General features: G+C 34.9%; 3 protein-coding genes across 3 annotated transcripts in view; all 3 read left to right on the forward strand.

The window, feature by feature from the left end:
- The window catches only part of col28a2a (collagen, type XXVIII, alpha 2a), a 39013-nt gene extending 35422 nt beyond the window's left edge, over positions 1 to 3591 (forward strand). The window contains exons 34-36 of the mRNA XM_052143252.1: positions 412 to 604; positions 1196 to 1387; positions 2671 to 3591. Of these exons, the coding sequence (XP_051999212.1) occupies positions 412 to 604; positions 1196 to 1387; positions 2671 to 2678 (393 nt within the window). The 3' untranslated portion in view covers positions 2679 to 3591. The remainder of the gene's footprint in view (positions 1 to 411; positions 605 to 1195; positions 1388 to 2670) is intronic.
- A 686-nt stretch (positions 3592 to 4277) lies between these two features.
- LOC127655254 (Bardet-Biedl syndrome 5 protein homolog) lies at positions 4278 to 13375 on the forward strand. The gene is made up of 12 exons (XM_052142941.1): positions 4278 to 4467; positions 4782 to 4864; positions 5737 to 5802; positions 6779 to 6828; positions 6915 to 7042; positions 9507 to 9642; positions 9734 to 9829; positions 9937 to 9999; positions 10207 to 10341; positions 12016 to 12099; positions 12371 to 12394; positions 12947 to 13375. Exons 1-12 carry the CDS (start codon positions 4406 to 4408, stop codon positions 13046 to 13048), a joined length of 1029 nt encoding a protein of 342 aa, XP_051998901.1. The 5' UTR covers positions 4278 to 4405; the 3' UTR covers positions 13049 to 13375.
- Positions 13376 to 15901: 2526 nt separating this feature from the next.
- On the forward strand, positions 15902 to 21495 carry LOC127655093 (kelch-like protein 41a). Its single transcript, XM_052142700.1, has 6 exons — positions 15902 to 17062; positions 18682 to 18839; positions 19177 to 19284; positions 19906 to 20091; positions 20623 to 20769; positions 20897 to 21495. Exons 1-6 carry the CDS (start codon positions 15968 to 15970, stop codon positions 21006 to 21008), a joined length of 1806 nt encoding a protein of 601 aa, XP_051998660.1. The 5' UTR covers positions 15902 to 15967; the 3' UTR covers positions 21009 to 21495.
- The last annotated feature ends 1244 nt before the right edge of the window (positions 21496 to 22739 follow it).

A 22739-nucleotide genomic window follows, 5' to 3' on the forward strand; every position in this document is an offset into this window, starting at 1 on the left:
CACCTTAAAACAGCATAACAATGGCCTAAAAAGTCTGTATAGAATATCAAAGCTTAAAAAAAATCTAGATAAACTTCTCAGTCGACCTCAGAATTTGATTGGTTAATTGTTGGCTTCATGGTGCATTTCTAATCAGTCAAATTTCGGTCAAAAAATAAATCTTTAAATGGTTATTTAGTACAACGCTTTTTGAATCTTTTGAAGATTTGATGTCACTAACCTAGAAAACCTTGGCAAGTCCTGTGATTAGTTTTCCTCAAAAGCTTGAAATTACAAATAACATTATTAATTAACTTTCAGTTACTGTGAAGTTTTAGTGCTGAGCAAATACACTGAATTTACGCAGATTGTTCTGGGTTGGTGCTCTTGAATGATTTCTAAGTCTGATTTTGTGTTGTGGCTGTTATGCAGGTAGATAATGTCGGCTTTGAAGGGGAGGATCTTAATATAAAGACCCAAGGACGAGGTGGAGGCACAATTGCTGTTGTCAATAAGACTGTCCAGCCAGTACAGACAGGAACATCTTCATCCTCATCGTCAGTATCGTTATCTTCATCAGGGAATGTGAATGTGAACATAAAACCTCGCCCTGTTGTGATAAAAGGTAAATGGTAAAATTCTGAAAGTCTGTTAATCCAAAGACAATGACCACACATTACACCACATGGCGTAATCTTTCTCCAACTAAAGAAAACATCCACGCTTACTCCTTTGCTTAATGTAAAGGTTCTGCAGTTTTTTGTCATTATTTACTCACTTTTTGGTCATTAAATTCAGTCATTATTTACTCACCCTCATGAGGTTCCAAACCTGTATGCTGTTGATATTTCCATGGAATACAAAAGGAGAAATTCTGAAGAATCTTAACACAGCTTTTTTTCATGTTATGACAGTTCATAGTCTGTCAAGCTCTGAAAAGCATCATAAAAATAGTCCACATGACTCATAAACTATATTCCAAGTCTTCTGAAGATATATGATAGCTTGCGTGGAACAGACAAAAATTTAAGCCGTTATTCAATGAAAATCCTTTGTATTCTACTGAATATGTTACAGCATACGGGTTTAGAACAACATGAGGCTGAGTAAATTATGACAGATTTTTGCACTTTTGTTTGAATTACTCTTACTTTATCTGTGTAAGTAATTAACATTTTTACTGATATGTTTTCCTTTATGTTTTCGGTTCTGTCAGAGTCGGCTCCTCTGGATCCTCGATGTCTGTCAAATTTGAGTCAGGGTACATGTAGGGATTACATCATTCGCTGGTACTACGACAAACAGGCAAATGCTTGTGCTCAGTTCTGGTATGGTGGGTGTGACGGCAACGCAAACCGTTTCCAGACAGAGGAAGAATGCAAAAAGTCATGTGTTATTACCAGCACAGGTATTTTCACACTATGATTTCACCATGAACTGCTACAGACATGAATTCTCAAAATCAAAATTTCAAAATTTATGGAGCTCAAAAGAATAGTCTTCTTTCAATCCGATTTAAGCTCTATTGAAAGCATTTGTGGCATAATCTGTATTACCACAAACAAAACAAAAATGTGGATACAGCAACTCACTTATAATGGAAGTCTATGGAACCAGCATTCTGGAGAGTTTAAATGCAGATATGTGAAGTTTGTATTTTTCTAAAAACACTTTAATGAATTTACTGAGTAAAAGGCAAGAATATTTTTCTTGGCAGATGGACAGTTAGCACGATTAGATGCACGTTCTTACACCGATTATGCTTAATAAGCCGACAACGTGTGCGCTCATGTAAACGCAATAAACGTATTTCTTTATCGTCGTAAAGGCCATAAACAGCTTATGAATAACCCGATCGACACCGATAAATTTTTCCCATTATATACCATGTAAACACCCAACCCGATCTCATGAAAGTCATACAAAATGTACAAGTTGGCTATTTCATATGGTCTCGCATGATGTTGTTAGCATAAACTCATACATTTCATCACGTGCAAATTCCCGTATGTCTAATGCGGAAGTAAGCGCGAGTTCCGCACACTAGGCATTAAGAACATATTTATTAATAATGTGCCCTTACCCAAACCCCTTAACTAAGCTTAATCATTCAGTAGAGTGTGTAAACATGATAGCAAGCTGTTGTGTGTAACAGAAGCAAGTAATTGTCACGTATTAGATTGAAATGATGTCCAGCGACATCATTGGCTGTAGTGAAAGTAGTAGTAATTTAAACAAGTGCAGCTGCACAATAAAATACGAATTAGCCAAATTTAGAGAAGTCTGTGAAGATGAGAACGGAGCTCTTATCTAGAGAATTTAGAGAATCCTGATGATTTCACCACGAGAGTATGTTGCATCACATTACATTTTTAATGACTCAACCAATGAGCACACACGTTGAGCACATGTCTCTTCACGTTTGACGTCAAAAGTAGAAAATAACATGATTATTTCAAATGTCATGTAAATGCAGATTTCTTGCCTTTTCGGATCTTTGAAATAAGCTGAATTTAGAGAGTAATCAGCTTATTGGTGTGTATGTAAACAGGCTCATCGTTGCGGTTATGATGGTTATGCCACAATTGCTATCGATTGAGCTTAACTTGTATTGAACATATTTTCAATTCAAAATGTGACCTTCCTTCTAACTGAAATCTTATCCTGACTTTCCTGCATTTGTTTTTATAGCTGGCTGAAATGGATGAAGATCTTACATCAGTTTTTCTACACTGAACCTCCATAAATTAACTTCATGTTGATGATAGTGTACTAAAAATTATAAATTTTTACCATTTAATGAGATTTTTTGTCAAAAAATAAAATAAAATAATAATAATAATAATTCTAAGAAAGTTTCTAGAGAAATGTTGATGTTGTCTGACAGTTTCTGTTAGTTTGATCTGCCTTTATAATTCAGAAATATTAACAGAGCAGCCCCAATAAATCAAAATTACAATGATGGACTATAAGATAATATTATGAAGCTTCAGTCAGGCCATTCATTCTATTAGAATTCATATGCACAACACATTATTTGATTTGTATTTTTTGTATCTGCTGAGAATGCACTGCTCTACATGTGACAATTGTGACATGCAGAAACATTTTTTTAAATTTCACTGGCAATTGACTGTATATATATATTGTTTTATTTAAGATGTATATGCAATTTGTGACTTGAGTAAGTCAAAGGCAGCATTTAGCCTGGTGCAGAAACATGACATAAATGATGTTTAGGGATTTTTATGGGAATTGTATCTTTATCTTTTTTAGATGAACTTTTAATTTGAACAAGAATTGTAGGGAGTAAAGCAAATACACCAGGTTTTAAAGTCACTACATTGTAATAATTTAAATTCAATTGTAATTTTTTTTTAAAGTCAAGTTTTTGTATATATTCTTCTTCATGTATTTGAAGTCAAAAGTAGATGTATTATGTTTGTGCAGAAAAAACTAAAATAATTTTGTATTCCAAATGTTTGTAATGATCTAGCCCTGAGAGATTTCTTATAATTTTTTGTTCTGAAATAAGCCATCATTGAATTGTAGACAATAGATATGTTGAGTGTTAGAAACTTATGCAATTGATATTTTTTGAGAATTTGTGGATTTCTGAAATAAAATGTTAATAATGATGTATTAATAATGTGTTACTGATATTTTAAGTATTCATACAACTTGTAACATACAATGAAAAATATAATTTACACAATTTCTACATCTACACTCAATTAGCACTTTATAGGAACACCTAAACAACTACGTATTCATGCAATTATCTAATCAACCATGTGGCAGCTTTGCAATGTGTAAAATCATGCAGATATGGGTCAGGAGCAGGATCTCAGTGATTTGGGCCGTGGCATGATTGGTGGTGCAAGATGGGCTTGTTTTTTAGTATTTCTGTAACTTCTGACCTCTTGAGATTTTCACACACAACAGTCTCTAGAATTTACTCATGTTGCCAAAAACATCTAGTGAGTGGAAGTTCTGAGGCTGGAAACGTCTTGTCGATGAGAGAGGTCAACACATGGGGGGGGGTGGGACTATAGTAGCCTAGGGCCTATACTAGATAATACTGAAAAATACTGACATTCATTTTAATTTAACTTTCATCTCATTAAACTGATAATATTATTAAGATTGTATTTTATTAAATTAGAAAAGTGCAAAACAAATTTTTTTTACGAGTGTTCTCAAGATTTTCATTATGAAGCCAACTGTTTACTTTTCGCAAAAACTTTTTGTACCGTCCAACTCGCCGTAGGCACTTGTGTTACTGTGGTGACGTGAAGGCGCGTCGTGTTAAATCCTCTTACAGGGCGACCAAAAGAGTTTCAGTCTGTAATATTAAAGTAATTACTGTGTGTACGTTTACTTCAGTTTTATTCGCTTACAAAACATCCTACAGTACGGATTGAGAATGGCGTCAGTGTTAGACGCGCTGTGGGAGGACAGAGACGTGAGGTTTGACATCACTGCACAGTAAGTGCTCAGGATAATCAGCTAGCTTACGAGCTAATTACATTAAATATTATTAGACATTACATTTATTGACAGTAAACTAGCGCACTTTATACGTTTTATACTATATATATATATATAAAATAATTAAATTTATTATAAATATATATATATATATATATATATATATATATATATATATATAATTTATAATAGAATTTAATTAGGTTCCTTGATTCTTTCCTGTGATATGTCTGTTTATTATGTTTACATTCATCATGTATACATTTATTCTTCGGACAGACATCAGCATGTGATTTTATATTTTTTTCAAGGCAGATGAAAACTAGACCAGGTGAAGTGCTCATTGACTGCCTGGATTCAATCGAGGACACGAAGGGAAATAACGGGGATAGAGGTGATCAATGCTTTACACATTAACCCTTGTGCGTCAATTAAAAAATGTTACTCATTTTCAAAAAAAAAAAAAAAAAACTGACCTAGTAATATTACATTTTAATATTTAATATTACCAACATCAGTACTGATTATAGCTACCAAATATTCATGGATTTTCAGGATTTAATCCCTTTAAATACCAGTTTGTTTATATAATGCCTCTGTTGTTTTTTATGCATACCAAAACACACACATAATTTTAGCTGCATCATTTAATTAATTGGTCTGCAGTGCTCTATAATACAGCAAACAGAAAACAGGAAAAAAGCATGTATTTGCTCCATAGGCTAAACATGATAAAAATGGCACCATCTGGTGGAAAATATTTAAAATATATATATATATATATATATATATATATATATATATATATATATATATATATATATATATATATATATATATATATACATATATATATATACATTTTGAAACCAGGGCTCCGGAATGAAAGCATTATAGCATCTTTAAATGTACTGGGATTAAATATTGCAGTTTTAATTGGTTTCAATGGGGACATTTTTGTCCTGAAGGTCCTGAGTGTAACTATATTGTGTACACATTTTATTACAGATGTATTATAGGAACTGAGGTTGAAATATCAAAATTCCCCAAAAAATACACACCTTTGGCAAAATTGACGAGAGAAAAAAAAAACGAAAATGAAAAAGACAAAAATGTCCCGAAGGTCAAAAGGTTGAAGGGTTAAATTTACATTAAATATATCATTTTCTAATTAGGTTACTTAGTAGGTTGCTGCCATGTAATAGGCTTTTAATTGTCTTTATTGGAAAGTGTTAATTGTCTTAATTTTTTATATCTTGTATATAGGAAGACTACTAGTGACCAATTTAAGAATGGTCTGGCATTCATTGGCACTGCCAAGAGTCAACTTGTGTGAGTATCTGAGATGTATTAAAGAAATGGTGTACCCAAAAATTAAGAATCTATCATTATTTACCCCTCCCCAGATTGCACATTTATTGTGGCCCGAATCTGGCTGCATTCTGCCTGGGAGTATGGCCCACACCCCAACAAAAAACAAAAAAAGATTTGTTATGTGATCTGTAATCTGCTTGTTCAATTTACTTAATTAAAATGAACTAAAACAACACAATTCTAGAACAATTTGTCACAACTTGATTTTATTGCGTTCTATCCACTTAAATGTGTAAAATGGAAGATTTTTGTATTTGGGACTGCATGAATCCTTTTTGTGGTGTTAATGTAGCATTGATGAAACAGGGAAGGGGATTTCCAATTCCCAGTATGCTTTTCATGGGACTCGATATGGAGAGTAAATGTTAAAATTAAGTGTTATTTTATCTGTTTTTGTGCAAGATGAATATAAAGGGAGATAATTGAGCAAATGCCATGCTAACCATAGCATAGTTACTAAACTACACTCTGTAAATCTTCCAATCAGCATGTATATAGCATACTAACATTCACTTTCACTAGTAAGTACATAAAGAAATGAAAGATTTATTTGAGTTACTCTGAAACTTTAAATTTTGTTGGGCTTACCCAATTCAAATAGTTTCTATCTACACAAAGTGTTGAGACACATTGCATTTTAAGTCATGCACGTATACAGTTATTTTTTCTATGGAACACAAAAGGAGACATTTTAAAGGGAATGCACATATTCCTCTTCTCCATACATCAATAATGTATTGTGACCACAGGCCACTCTAGCTCTAAAAAATACCATAAGCGTAGTCCATACTGTATGACTCCTATATATAAAAAAGCTGTGTAAAACTCATGAAAACTTTTCCTTTTCATGTAAATTGTAATAGGTTTAGCTCTTTGTATTAGACCCTTATCATTATCATTACATGAACATCCAATTTTTTGTGATTGTTTATAGCAGTGGGATACAACTGCATTATTAATATCACCACACGGACAGCAAATTCGGTGAGACATCTTCCTTCATGTATTTTATCACACTGGAATCATAGTGGCTTGTGTTGATAATTAAAAATTTGCTTTTTTTCCCCCAGAAACTGCGAGGTCAGACTGAGGCACTTTACATATTGACCAAATCTAATAACACTAGATTTGAGTTCATCTTCACGAATGTGGTTCCAGGAAGTCCGAGACTGTTTACATCTGTCATTGCTGTTCACAGGTAGTTCTGATATATCTACTAAATTAGACCACTTTAGTGTATGAGTTTACAATTGGACCCACATTATATTAGGTATTTGCTACAGTATACTTATTATGTACATATGTGTTGTTGCATTGTACTTACCTGCATTTAATTTCATGTGTAGTTACACTTTTAATCTTACCCCTAAACCTAACCCTAACCCTAATGTATATCCTACTCCTACTCCTCAACCTACCAGTACCTCAACCTCAGTAGCAACAAATGTGAATCTTGTGAGAATTTTGCAGAACAACATGTAGTTACGCAATAATTTCATTGTATTGAATGGATTTTAATGTTAGTACATAGTAGTTAAAGACACCTAATATAATGTCGGACCCTAAAATGTATATAGCCTACACTAAAAAAACAATTCCTTGAATGTACATCTGTCCTTAATGAATTAAGTTATATCATAAATATTATATATTTTTTTCATCCTGGTTTAGCTCATTAAAGGAATGTTCTGGGTTCAATACAAGTTAAGCTCAATCGAAAGCGTTTGTGGCATAATACTGATTACCACAAAAACTTATTTAGACTAGTTCCTCATTTTCTAAAAAAAACCAAAAAACTTCTGTTACAGTGAGGCACTTACAATGTAAGTGAATGGCGGCCAATTTTTTTATGTTAAAATACTCACTTTTTTCAAAGTATAGCCACAAGACATAACGTATATGTGTGAAAACATGATTTTAGTGTGATAAAATGATTTACTAACCTTTTATGTGTATAGTTATAGCCAATTTTACAACTTCCTTGCCATGACGATGTAATGTCAACAAACTGTAAAACGACTGTAAAAATGGCGATATAAACAATTTTACAGCTCATATAATTTACATTTACATTTATTCATTTGGCAGAAGCTTTTATCCAAAGTGACTTACAAAAGAGATAAGAGACTAATATAATATATTAGTTTTAACAGAAGAATGAATGTAAGTGCTAATATAAAATTATAAGTTTCACATTTCTTCATTTAAACCCTCCAAAAATGGGCCCCATTCACTTCCATTGTAAGTGCCTCACTGTAACCTTGATTTTTGCTTTTTTTAAAGAGAAGGAACGAGTCGAAATTAATTATTGTGGTAATCAGCAATATGCCACATATGCTGTTGATTTAGCTTAACAAGTATTGAACACAGAATTTTCCTTTAATTCTTTGTCATGTAATTTCAACATTATGGAATAAAGTTATTTTTAAATGACCCAATTAAGTAGACTCAAAGTGTCCCTAACATGATGTATTTCTTCACTTTTACATAATATTTTTGTCACATCATTGACTTCTTCTATAGAGTTATGCTAGTTAGCTAACTTGATTCATTTACATTCACCCTACATAAGGTAATCTAGTAGACTGCCCATTTTAGAGAATTAAATATGTTGAAAGCAAAGAAAACAAGTTTACAAGAGAAACAAAATGTTGTTGTGTAGATCACAAAAAATATGATTTAGTAAATCGGACAACCTGCATTATTATTTTTTTTAACTTTAGTTTGTCATACCCAACACAACATTTTTGTTTGCATAATACTAACCTTGTTGTTATTTTAATTAATTAACAAACTACGATCTATAGATAGATTTATAGATTTTATAGGAAATTGATTGATGTGAAATTACATGATAGGAAAGAAAAATTTAAAGGCAAAATGAAACAAGAATCGCCATTCTGGCAAGAATATTCTTAGAAGATTCTTTTAAATATTTTATATTTTATAACACTAGAAATCATCTGAGTAGTGCTAATCACCTGCATAGATTAAAGATACATGAACCTTGATGCTGACTATCACTCCTGGTGTCACAAGTTCGACGAGGGTGTGTTGAGTGATTCTAGCCAGGTCTCCTAAGCAACCAAATTGGCCTGGTTGCGAGGGAGGGTAGTGTCACATGGGGTAACATTCTCGTGGTAGCGATTAGTGGTTCTCGCTCTCAATGGGGCACGTGAAATGTTGTGCGTGGATCACGGGGAGTAGCATGAGGCTCCACATGCTTTGAGTTTCTGCGGTGTCGTGCACAGCGAGTCACTTGATGAGATGACTTGTCCTCCACCACCAGGATTGCAGTGAGTAACCGTGCCACCATGAGGAACTACTAAGTAATAGGAATTGGGCATTCCAAAACTGGGGAGAAAACGGGATAAAATAAAATAAAAAAGATACATGAACCACAAGACACAATCTTTGTATATGTCCCGTTAGCAGAGACTAGCTATATTTATTTAGAATCCTGATAGTCATAGTACATATAGAAATACCAAAAAAAAAGAAAAAGTAGTTGGTGGTTAATAAAATTAATAATAAAAAATATTTTTTATTTTAAATGGGCAATTTTTAATAAAATAAATTAATTACTCTGATTAAATAGTATAATAAAAAAAGGGTTAATAAAATGAAAAAGTTTATTTAACTATTATTTGTGTTTCTTGTAGGGCTTATGAGACCTCCAAAATGTATCGGGATCTCAAACTAAGAGGAGCTCTCATTCAGAATAAACAGCTGAGACTTTTGCCACAGGAGCAAGTTTATGACAAAATTAATGGAGTCTGGAACTTGTCTAGTGATCAGGTATTTACAATAGATTTGCAATTTGTATATATAAAAGCTGTTGTCTACATTTTAATGACCTTCAACAACCAAACACGTGCTTGTGTTTCAGGGTAATCTTGGAACTTTTTTCATTACTAATGTGAGGATTGTGTGGCACGCCAACATGAATGAGAGCTTCAACGTCAGCATTCCCTATCTTCAAATTGTTAGTGTCTCTTTTGCTTCTATTTTCTTGGTTATTACATAGGACATATCAGTATTGATTTATATATTTTTTCAATTTTCTTTCTTCCCATCCCTTTTTGTTTCTAGCGTTCCATAAGGATCAGAGATTCTAAATTTGGACTTGCTCTTGTTATTGAGAGCTCACAGCAAGTAAGTTTGGAAGATTCACAACCAGAAAAGCTTTCAAAATATTACATGTAACATGACCTATAATGATACTTTTGTTAAGTTAAAAGCTTAATGTTTCTTAAAATTATTTTTGAAGTATTAAAGAACATATTAAAGTACTTAATTGTATTGAGGAGATATTTTTATGTATTGTTTTATTGATTTTTTTGTCAATGCATGCTCTCTTAGACTGGAGGATATGTGCTGGGATTCAAGATTGATCCAATGGACAAGTTACAAGATGCAGTGAAGGAAATCAATTCTTTACACAAAGTGTACTCAGCAAATCCCATTTTTGGTGTGGAATATGAGATGGAAGAAAAGGTATTCATAGTAGGGATTTGTTAATGTGTGTTGTTGTTTTGTACTGTGTGATAATCTTGATAACAATTGTTTAAAAAAAAAAAATAGTATACGTTTTTGCTAACATGCTGATAAGTTAAATTGGCATTTTACTAATCTGCCATAACCAGACCAATGACTTGCTTCATAAAGTCTGGTCTCCATTGCAGCTTGAACAATGGTGGCCAGCTGATAGATAGCTGTGCAATGTGTATAAACCTCACTCTCCTGACCTCAAGATGTGCACTAGCGACTGACGCTAGGGGCTGTAGCCTTTAGCCTCCTTGTTAGCGCACCCGCCTCCTATGCCAGAGATGCTGGTTCGAGTCCTGTACGGAGCGGGTAGAGCAGGAGTGTCACATGAACATGCACTAGATGGGCATCTTGGAGTGTTTCGGCATCTTGCGCATTTTTAAGACCCCATATCAAGTTATAACCCTGTGAGACCCCGCGTCTATGTGGATGTTGTATTTTGGCTTCACAAGACTGTAATTTAAGGGTTAAACTTCTGGTGCACCGAGTCACGTGACACAATAACATCACGTAGATCTCAGTAAAGTGCTTCTACCGGTGCAAAGCCAAAAAGAGTGCCTCTGGTAAGAAACGTATTTACGTTTTTTTTATTGAAATCTGTTTACATGTAAAGAGTAGCATCTCTAATTTAGTTTGATATGGCACTTTAAAAGATTAATAAATTTTTCACATGACAGTGCACTGATAAACATGATGTCCACATACAAGGATTTTGGGACATTCCCTCAAAAGGAATGTTATTTATTTTGAATAACATTTAACAATGCTTTATTTTTTATATACATTTTGTTAGATTTTATTTTGTTATCACTGTACAATATGGTTCTATTCTTTAACATTAGATCATGCATTCCTATATTTACTGTACATTTTCATATTGAGAATCAATGGCTTCATCCAAAAGCTGAAATAGTTTGCTTTCAGGGGCTCTACATGGAGTTAGGATGAAAATAAGGTGCATTTTGAACTGTTCTGAGACCAGTGCAGACAGACAGCACACTGGAGGTTAAGTCATTCACTAAACAGGGAGCATGGAAGCATTCTATAGCTCTCTATGGAGCTAAGGGTATTCACTCCTAAAATCCAACCAAACATTCAGTTTCAGGCTGTAGATGATGTTTAGACCACTCAACATGTTTGGCAGACATGGGACAATCATAATCAGTACATAGATTCAGAATTTATAATGTACCGTTTTTTTTTTTTTTGTAACATGGTTGGCAGTGATCGGATGATGCTGACCATTACTTTGAATCAGAATTAATTATGCTAAGTTCTGATGTAATGTCTGTAATGTCTCAAAAACACGAATAAACAGCACTCCTGGAATCAAACAATATTATGGAAAAAAATAATTTTTTTTGCTTGTGTATAAGGTGCTAGTAGTTACAAATCAAAAAGGGAAATGGAAAATGCATATAGCAGTCACGCTTGGGTCTAAAGAACATCAACTTTTAAAAACTCATTTTGAGACACCATTATTCTGTTTAATTGGTTGCGTTGTGTCTGGCTGTTTAGCACAAGAACACTCTCCATATGAACGACCCCCTAAGACAGACCGTCTAACTGATATCTAAAGTTACCGACCACATTTGATATATTTTTGTATCCTTTTTCCCTCAGCCTCAGCCTCTAGAAGAGCTGACCGTAGAGCAGCCCCCTGATGATGTGGAGATTGAGCCCGATGAACACACAGATGCCTTTACTGTGAGTTTTACTTCATATGCTACTCTCAGTTATGACGCGCTCTCACTCACCACATAGTTGTCTGTGTGTGTCTCACGCTGAAAATAGCTGATCACCTAAGCCACGACTCACAATGTCCCATCAACTCAAACATTTGTTTAAACATTTTTTACACAGAGATCTAATGATTCTGGCATTGGGAATGTTATCTTATTTGTTACTTAAAGACTAGATTTTATTACATGTTAAGTTGTATTGCATGTTCAATAACTTGATTTTTGTCTTTGTCAAGGCTTACTTTGCTGATGGAAATAAGGTTAGTATAACTATTTATTTCTAAGTAATAATAATGTAACGTTGAGCTAAGAGTCAATAACTAATATGGAAATAAACAATATTTTAAATGTGGTAGATAGATGTTAATATTTTAAGTGGCCTTTTATAGCCACTTAATGTAATGCATTTTAATTATCTGAATTATAACATTTATAATATATATTTATAATTATTTAAATATAACTATTTATAATTTTTTAATCATTACATATTGAATTATTGTTATTTGAGGGCCTCTTTCAGCAAATATTTACATTTGTGGTTAATTGTGATTAATTCAATTAATTTATCAGCATAACATGTAATTCATTCAATTAAAAATGTTAATTGATTGACAGCCCTAGTATAAATATTTTTAAGAAATGAATGAAACAAACATGAATACAAAGAACACATTTCTAATTTTAAAATATTTTGAATAAAACATTTTTTAAGGATTATTCTTATTTGTCATTGACACCCCCCCACCCCCACCCCCCCCCCTCTCATTATACAGTACTACAAATATTTTTGTCATATTTCTCTCCTTAAGGAACACGATCGTGAGCCAGTATTCTCGGAAGAGCTGGGTTTGGCTATAGAGAAACTGAAAGATGGATTCACACTACAGGGACTCTGGGAGGTCATGGGTTAAAGCAATGAACTAATGATACTGAGTGACCATTAGTTAGCTGCACAGTAAACATTTACTAACAGTTATGTATTTTGCAGTTAAATTGATAGTTTTAGGATTTGTCCATTAGTGAAATGTCAGAACTTCTATCCAATCTGTTTTTTTAGAGTATTTATTTAATAGCTGATAATGAGATATGTTTACATTGGTGAACCTAGTGTAGGTTTAAGAAAGGTACTTTAAATGTATACATAGAATTACTGTGTAATATTTACACTTCTGTAATAAACTTATAAAATTACACAAAATTGTACATTAGAAAACAATTTTGCATTGCAATAAAGGTATATGAGAAAGTGGTATAGCAAAGTTTTTGTGTCTGTGTTTAAGTTTCCCAAAAACCTATTTATGTGTATTTGGCCTTAGGTATTTTTATTTATTTTTATTTTTTTATCCCCTTTCCTCTCAATTTGGAATGCCCAATTCTCACTACTTAGTAGGTCCTCATGGTGTTGCGGTTACTAACCTCAATCTAGGTGTTGGAGGACAAGTCTCAGTTGCCTCCGCTTCTGAGACCATCAATCCCCGCATCTTATCACGTGGCCCGTTGTGCGTGACTGGTCTAAACCAAAAATTAGTGAAAAGGACCACAATTGTCTGTTAAAAATGTGTCAGATCAGAAGAGCTGATTCTTTTTGTCTTGACAACATCTGCTGTTTGCTCACCTTTAAGTTCAAAAGTATGACATTGTTTTTTTTAAAGGATAGTTCTCTGAACAGAATCTGAAAATTCTTTACTAACCTAGAGGTCATTCCAAAATGGTTTGTATGGAGCCTAGGTTTAGAGGACAGGGAGGGGATTTATTTTCTGCAGTAGTTTTCAATTATGCAATACCTTCATCCGTCCCTTATGAAAATGACGAAAATGGTATTACTGTAGTAACCATAACTATGGTATTTGTAGTAAAACCATAGTAACCACAAAATGTAACATGGTTTTACTACAATTACCATATTTAACCAAGATATTCATAGTAAAACCATAGTAATAATACAGAAAAAACAAAACTATGGTAATAAAATCATAATAATTCTACCATTAAAAAAATCATGATTAGTTTTACTATAGTAAGACCATTGGTAATTTGTGGTATCAGATTTGGCTACCATCAAAAAAAAACATACATACCGAAAAAGTATGTGAACCCTTTGGAATTGAATCTAGTTTCATTAATTGGATGCCAGTTTTGCCAGTCCCTGACTCTAATAAGCTTTTGTTGATCAAAGCTTTTTGTCATTGGCCTGTGGGTTCACATACTTTTTCCACAGCACTGTTAATGTTTAATGGGATGTGTTCAATAAATACATGAAAGATTATAATTGTATGTGGTTAGCTTAAGCACATTATCTGTTGTCTATACTTGTGACTTTGAAGAAGATGAGATCAAAATGTATGACAAATGAATGCAGAAAAATAGCTAATTCCAAAGGGTTCACATACTTTTTCTTGCCACTGTACATATCACAAATGAATCATGGTGTTACTATTGTAAAACTAATTACGTATTGTTTTTTTATAGTTTTACCACCGATATCAAGGTTAAACTATATTAACTGTAGTAAACCCATGGTTATAGTTTTACTATAAATACTATAGTTGAACAATATTTACTGTAGTAAAATGATAGTTGATTTTCATTAGGGATGGATAAAGCTAAAGAGCGCAAAAGTGTTCACCTACTTTTTCAGCCGTCTGGGTTCCAGAAATGTTTTTGACATTCCTTTTATTTTTTTCATAAAATCCTTCATAAAAGAGCCATGAACCAAACCGACAAGCTCTGAGGTGTATCACAACATTACAAAATTTGTTTTGAGGCAAAAAAATGTTTGAAAATCAGACAAAGGTACAATACTGTGTACTCACAATCTTTAATGAGGGAATGAACTACACTCCCATGAAGCACTACGAACAATGGGAATATATAAAACTATTGATTTTTGTTGATTATAAGTAGAGAAACAATATAATTTACGTTTATTGCAAAAACATTTCGATATGTGCAAATATGGAAGTAGTTTAAGGGTGAAGGGAGACCGACTCGATTCCGTCATTCACAGTGCATCATGGGTGTGTGCGGTCGCTCCTGGGCTCGTTTTGTGGGCTTTGTTGGTCGCGGTTGTCTGATTGGTGAAGCTTTCTCTGCTGGACCATGGGTAATGTAGTTGTTTCCTTAGGAATTCCGCTATCAAACACGATTTTTAAACAATTAAATTGACATAACGCAGACTGATGGCTTCAACGGAAGCATATACCATCGATGAACAACCTCAGAGCTCATGGTAGGTCTGTCTTTAAAGGTTCAAGTTATCGTTGAAAATCTATTTGTCTATGGAAAGAAGTGTATGGGATTTTTACCTCGGAAACCAGACTATTGCGCTCTATTGCGAGTGAATGCAAAGCTTTTTCTGTAAATGAATTCCCTCCCTATCCTCTAAAGAAGGGTAATTAAATAATGACAGAATTTTAATTTTTGGGTGAACTTTTCCTTTAACTAGAAACAGGACATGAATTCGTAGAACATGCGTGAGTCACAGAACTTGAGAGCGGCACAAATGAAGACACACATTTATTTATGCCTCCTAGACCCCTGCATCTGTTGAATTCCTCAACTGACACCTCATTTAACAATATAGCACCAAACACACATTTGTTTTCCCTGACCTCTGAGTGTGTCCAAGGTTCACAGTTGTCTTTTTCAGTCAGCCGATGTGACTGTGCCCTTCTGTCTGGTCAAACTGAATTCTTTCTGACTGTATGAGGGGTCTATATTTAGAGGGGCAGGCTTAAATTGCAGAGTGGCTTGTGTTATTTCAGCCTCTGACAACTGAGAACAAGACTAGAGGAAGTACTGCATCCTCTTCAAGACCTGCAAACTCTGAGATGGATCCCACGAGTATGAAGGAGGATCTGAAGCTCTTTCAGAGCACCCTACTTCAGGATGGCTTGAAGGATCTCTTGAAAGAGAATAAGTTTGTCGATTGCATTCTGAAAGTTGGAGACAGGAGTCTTCCCTGCCACAAACTCATCATGTCTGCTTGTAGCCCTTACTTCAGAGAGCTCTACTTCTCAGAAGACGGTGTTGAGAAAAGCGACACCGACAAGGAAGTGGTGTTGGAGGACGTGGATCCCATTGTTATGGAAATGATTGTGAATTATCTCTATTCTGCCGATATCGAGATCACGGATGAGAATGTACAAGATGTCTTTGCAGTTGCCAACAGATTTCAGATACCATCAGTGTTCACTGTTTGCGTCAACTATCTGCAAAACAAGTTATCGGTAGGTAATTGCTTGGCCATCTTTAGAATGGGGCTAGTTCTGAACTGCCCAAGACTTGCTGTGGCCGCAAGGGACTTCATAGCGGATCACTTTGAGACTTTAACCAAAGAGGAGGACTTTCTTGATTTAAACACTCCTGAGATGTTTGCTATCATAGGGTGTGATGCTCTGAATGTAGAAAAAGAAGAAGTTGTGTTTGAGCTGTTGATGAAATGGGTCAGGAAAAACAAGGAGATCCGGGCGAAAGCTTTGAGTGATGCTTTTGAACACATCCGCTTCCGTCTGCTCCCAGAGAAATATTTTAAGGAGAAAGTGGAAAAGGATGACATTATCAAGGCTGATCCTGAGCTCATAAAGAAGATGAAAGTCATCAAAGATGCTTTTGCTGGAAAACTTCCACAAATTAAGGAAGGAGAGAAAGAGAACGGAGAAGAGGGCGAAAATGATTTGCCTGGTTATCTGAATGATGATAAAAGGCTGGGCATGTATACCAGAGATCTCATCCTGATGATTAATGACACAGCAGCTGTGGCTTACGACGCTAATGAAAACGAATGCTTCCTAGCCGCAGTGGCAGAGCAAATACCTCGAAACCATGTCAGCATCACGTCGGAGAACAACCTGCTCTACGTCTTGGGAGGACTGTTTGTTGATGAGGATGACATGGAGTCACCACTACAGTGCTATTTTTATCAGGTTTAAGAGGCACTCAATTAAGGATTAGTTAATCATGAACTTCAGTATATTCTGGCATCATTTACCCATGCTTATGTTGTTCTAAATATATATGACTTTCTCACTTCCGTTGAACACAAATGAAGACATATTGCAGAATGTTCAGGCCGCTACTATTGAATATAATGTGAAAGTGAATCGGGAATCAGCCTTTCAAGCTCCAAAAATGTGAAAAAAATAGTCACAATTCAGTATATTGATATTGTACACTTCCAATATACGATAGCGTTATCACGGTTGTGTACAATTAAAGGAATATACCGGATTCAATACAAGTTAAGTGAGGCTCTTATAATGGGGACAGTTTTTTGAGGGTTTAAAGGCAGAAATGTAAAGCTTATAATTTTATTCATTAGTTTTTCTATTAAAAGTAGTGTATTTTTTGAGCTGTTAAAGTTGTTTAAATCATAGTTTTCATGGATGTTTTAGGGTTTGCAGAGTTATGTCGTCATGGCAACGAAGGTGTAAATTGATATAACTTACACAAAATCATCTAATCACTAAAATCATGTTAACACACATTTTGTTTACAACTATTGTAGAGGTAGACCAATATATCGGTTTTACTGATTAATTGTTGCTTTTTGGAACTATCGGTTATCGGCAGAAATCTACGTATGTCGATAGTTGCAGACAAATGTTTAATGAGAGTCCCCTATGTGTTTTGGGCTTGTTTATACTTAAAAGTCTTGCACTATGCACCAAATCTGATTTTTTTCTGGATATTTTGGGATTTTGTTTGGGAAAAAAACTTCATATGGGATTTGATTCATTTTAGGCTGTTTATCTTAGCCTGCCATAGTACAGTATATAAAGAATAATATATATATATTTTTACATTCTAATAGATTTAAAAACTATCAGCCGATTAATTGGTTATCAGCCTTTCCCACCACCTTAGTAATCGGTATCTGCAAAATCCACTATTGTTAGACTAATCTTGTGGCTATACTTTTAAAATTGTATTTTAACATTAACCCATTGGCCCCATTGACTTATATTGTAAGTGCCTCACCGTAACCCAGATTTTTTTACTTTTTTAAATAAAAGGAGGAACGTGTCGAAATATATCTGTGTGGTAATAAACATTATGCCACAAACACGGTCGATGGAGCTTAACTTGTACCGAACCTGGAATATTCCTTTAAAAATGAAGCCTTTAAATGATTTGTGCCAGGTTTGACATACACCAAACGCAAAAAAGATTTGAGAGCTACAGCAGAGGGGAAAATATTCAATAAACGTGTTCAAATTTGTACAAGTGAAATTCTATTGAAATTCTCAAATGGTTTCAGAAGACTTGTATTCAGAGGATTATAATGCATGGACTACTTTTATGGTGCACCTTTGTCATTTTTGGAGCTTGAAAGCCACAGACACTCACAAAAGAGCAGCATCAACATTCTGCCTTACATCTCCTTTAGTGTTCAACAAAAGAAAGAAAGTCATACGGGTATGGGACAACTTGAAGGTTTGTAAATGACAGAATTTTCATTTTTGTGTGAGCTATTCCTTTAACTTGTAAAATCAAGGCTTATGTCAGATAGAATTTTAAAAAGTACATTTTACATGTCCTGCAGCTTGAAACCCATTCTTCAAACTGGATAGCCCTGCCACCTATGCCATCACCCAGGTGTCTGTTCGCCATGGGGGAGTTTGAATCTCTGCTGTTCGCAGTTGCTGGTAAAGACCTGCAGACAGGCGAGTCTCTGGACTCTGTGCTCTGTTATGATGTCAAGTAAGTCTGTCAGTTTCTTCTACCTTTCCTGCTACTTCCTTTTGGGACAGTGCACCCAGAAATGAAAATGTTGTCCTCGTTTTCTCGTTCCAAGCTCGTATGACTTTGTTTCTTACATGAAACATAAAAGGTTGAAATTTTGAAGAATGTTGACAATAACACTGAATAGTGACTGAGGCTGCAACGTCTCCTTTTGTGTTCCACGGAAGCAAGAAAGTCATACAGGTTTGGAACAACATGAGGGTGAATTTTCATCTTTTGGTGAACTATCCTTGCAATAGTTGCCACATATTTCAATGTTTATGTGTAAATATTGTTCGCTTTCTGTTCTCGGCAGCAAGATGAAGTGGATGGAGACCAAAAAGCTGCCCTTAAGAATTCACGGTCACTGTGTGATCTCACAAAATGGACTCGTTTACTGCATAGGAGGAAAGACGGATGAAAAGTATGATTTTCAGATTTCAATCTAAGTTGATGTGTGTAATTTCTGTACCACTAGAAGCACAAAATGGAATTGCAATTTAGATTGTTTGAGCAGCCTGACTGCACCAGACAAACATTGGGATTGGTGCAACCAATGGCATGAGTTTGAAATAGGACTACCTGCTTGATTCGAAAGGCAAGCATAATTATTATTATTATTACAAATGTAGTGATTGAACTTACAATGATAAAAAAGCCACAAAAGAGCAATCTGAGCCATATATAGGGACTATAATATTCGTATGAGGGAAACTTTGAACAGTGATGGCAAACGCAATAATTAGTGTGATGAAGAGACAGTATTCATTTTGAATGTGTTTTTGTAGTTTGTTTCAGAACACGAAGGATAAACAATGTTGTATCCGTACAATCATTAATATCGAATATTCACAGACACGTTCTGGGGACACCAAAGATTTAAATGACACCTTGAGAAAAGGGGCATAATAGGTGCCCTGTAACCGAGGGCACAGTATGAAAAGTGTGAAACATGAACTGATAACTGATTTAGAATGACCATGGGTTAACAATTTCAAGTGTGAAAAGTGTAACGCTTCATTGCATGTTTTCATCCATGGAACAGTAAAACTATCAACAAGATGTTTGCGTACAACCATAAGAAGTCTGAATGGAAAGAGTTGGCAGCCATGAAGACCCCCAGGTCCATGTTTGGAGCAGTGGTCCACAAAGGAAAGATCATTGTGGTTGGAGGAGCAAATGAAGATGGCCTTTTATCTTCTTGTGAAGCTTATGACTTTGGAACAAACAAGTATGTATTCTCTAGTTTTTAATTGACATTTAACCTCTGAAATGACGCATATGTTCTTTGAAGGTTCAAATGTGCATGTAAGGGGGGTACAAGGGAAAGGAGGAGGCGAGAACCAGATTAATAATATAAATAATATTTAATTAATTAAACAGACACTCACAAACACATACAGGGAGCTGCCGTCTCCGGTTGCCTTTATCCCTCGCTCGCCTCATCAGGCTGATTGGGGTCCGGGCATCCGTCATACTGCCCGGCCACGCCCTCCTCCATGCTACAGTGCACTTAGTAATTAGTGGTCTTAGACTTCATACTGACACCTGTTGGTATGGATGCAGAATTCACACAAAAGCAAACATTGCCAGACTACTCTATTTACAGCTTACACGACCAGACGAAAATGACTTGCTTTATCTAGATAATCACTTGTGGAATATATTAAGCACGGCTGACTGTGAATAGCACATTTTTTACAATGAAATTCAACAAACCTTCTACAAAATCACTATGCCGTGTTGTGTTTTTTTCCAATAGATGGGAGACGTTGCCTGAGTTTGCTCAAGAGCGAAGCTCTGTTAATCTGGTCAGTACTGCTGGTGCTCTGTATGCACTGGGCGGCTTCACTATAAAGGAGAATGAGAACAAAGATTGTGTGCCCTCTGAAATCACAGACATCTGGCAGTAAGTTTTCAGATCATTCTCAGAGCATTTGTCCTCTATTGACATCATTTATACTTTGATACATTATCAGTATATTATCTATGTAAAAGGAACTAAATAAAACATAAAATTCCTCTTTTTTATATAGGTATGAGGAGGAAAAGAAACAATGGACTGGAATGATACGAGAGATGAGATATGCTGCCGGTGCCTCCTGTGTTTCTATGAGACTAAATGCAGCAAAGATGCCTAAACTTTAAAATTAGGGGTTGTGTCCAATAACAAAGTGTGACTATATTGTAAAGTAGCATAAACAAAAAATATCACTTAAAGTCAACATGAAATCATTATATGTTTCTGTTCTTATTACATATATAAAAAGTTACATTTCTTTTTCTTTTTTTTTTTTTGGGCTGACGTTACAAAATATTTCTGGTACTTAACTCTATTTTTCTTTTCTTTTTTTTCTCGATTCACTCAATTTCAAATGAATAAATTCAAGTGCTCCCATATATTTTTTACTCATTGAATACCTATTTTACTCAGGTATGTCCAATTGCAGTAAAATTGGTTGTGAGTGATGCTTCATGTTGACTTTTTAAATCGAAGGTATATTGTATTTTATTCTTAGTTTTTTTCGTTTTAGGGAAACATTTATGCCATCGATGATATCAAAATTAAATGTACTTTATTTTCCATTCATAGAAATGTTTTCTTTTATATAAAATGTAATAAATACATATTTAAAGCCAAAGTACAAGTTCATCCTTGTGAATGCAAATAGTTACAAAGTAAAATCTCATCACATATTTATGAACTCACCATGCGTCTCCAGCGTGAGAGGCGGATGCGCTAACCACGAGGCTAGAGGATACAACATGTGATATCAGTCGGTAGTGGACAGTCAGATGATGATCTTTAGACTTTAAGTACAAAAACAAATGTGAATTCTTACCCACTGACTTCTTTCGGAAATTTTAGAAGCCTCATTTGCTTCATTTTTGCTGTCTTTCCTGCTAACTGCTGTTAACTCGCCACTAAGTAACATAAGTTCATGTCAGCTCCTCCCCTACCTGCTGCATATTCAACAGAGAGGAAGAAACGGAGTCGGCAATAGGCTACCGACAGCAAAGAAACTTATTCTATAGGCTAGATTATGCCTATGTCTATTTTTACAGGCTGTATGCAGTATGTGCAAAGCCAAAACACAAGGAAATAAGGCAACTTATGATTTCGGGGGTTTACATAGGCTATTGTCCGGTTTCATATTTGTCAGTCAACTTTTCAAAATACATTCGGGGCTATACTCAAAACATTCGGGGCTGAAGCCCTGGCAAAATCGGCTGCCGCCGCCTCTGTCCACAACATGAATCGAGGTCCCATCCTTGGTTGAAACAAACTTATGCACAGATATCAGAGGTTAGTTATCATTTATGGCTATTCCTTATTCCTTTACGTCAAAAGGGTACCAAGGAGAGCAATTCAAATCCTTGGAAGTTTTCAACTATGGAAAAGTCACATTTGAGAGGGCACAATAACCGTAAAAGGTACAAGTAATATGTTTGTAATTTGAGAGGTGACTGAGGGTCTGACCAATGTCAGGAATGCAGATAACAGTGCTTAATTATTTAGCCCGGCCTCCAGAGAATGTGCATTTTATGTTTATATTTCTATTTTTATTACATAATGAATCATATACCCTATTTAACTAGATGCAGCAATTATGTGCTCTCTTGTGCAATGGAGTTCCCTTTTGTTTCTCTCTGTGCTCTGTCATAATGTCCCAAAGATGTGAAGACCAGCATTCCATCTGGATTGGAGAGAAGGCCTCTATTCCGGAGTAGAAGATAACACTGATACATTGAATGTCTAAATAACCTGTCTCTGAATTGTTTGCGGCTATTGTGCCGTCTCAAATGTGACTTTGCCATAGTCGAAAACAACTTCCAAGGATTTTAATCATTTAGGAAATCAACTTTGTGCATGACACA

This window comes from Xyrauchen texanus, chromosome 14 (genome assembly GCF_025860055.1).
Source record: "Xyrauchen texanus isolate HMW12.3.18 chromosome 14, RBS_HiC_50CHRs, whole genome shotgun sequence".
Lineage (NCBI taxonomy): Eukaryota > Metazoa > Chordata > Actinopteri > Cypriniformes > Catostomidae > Xyrauchen > Xyrauchen texanus.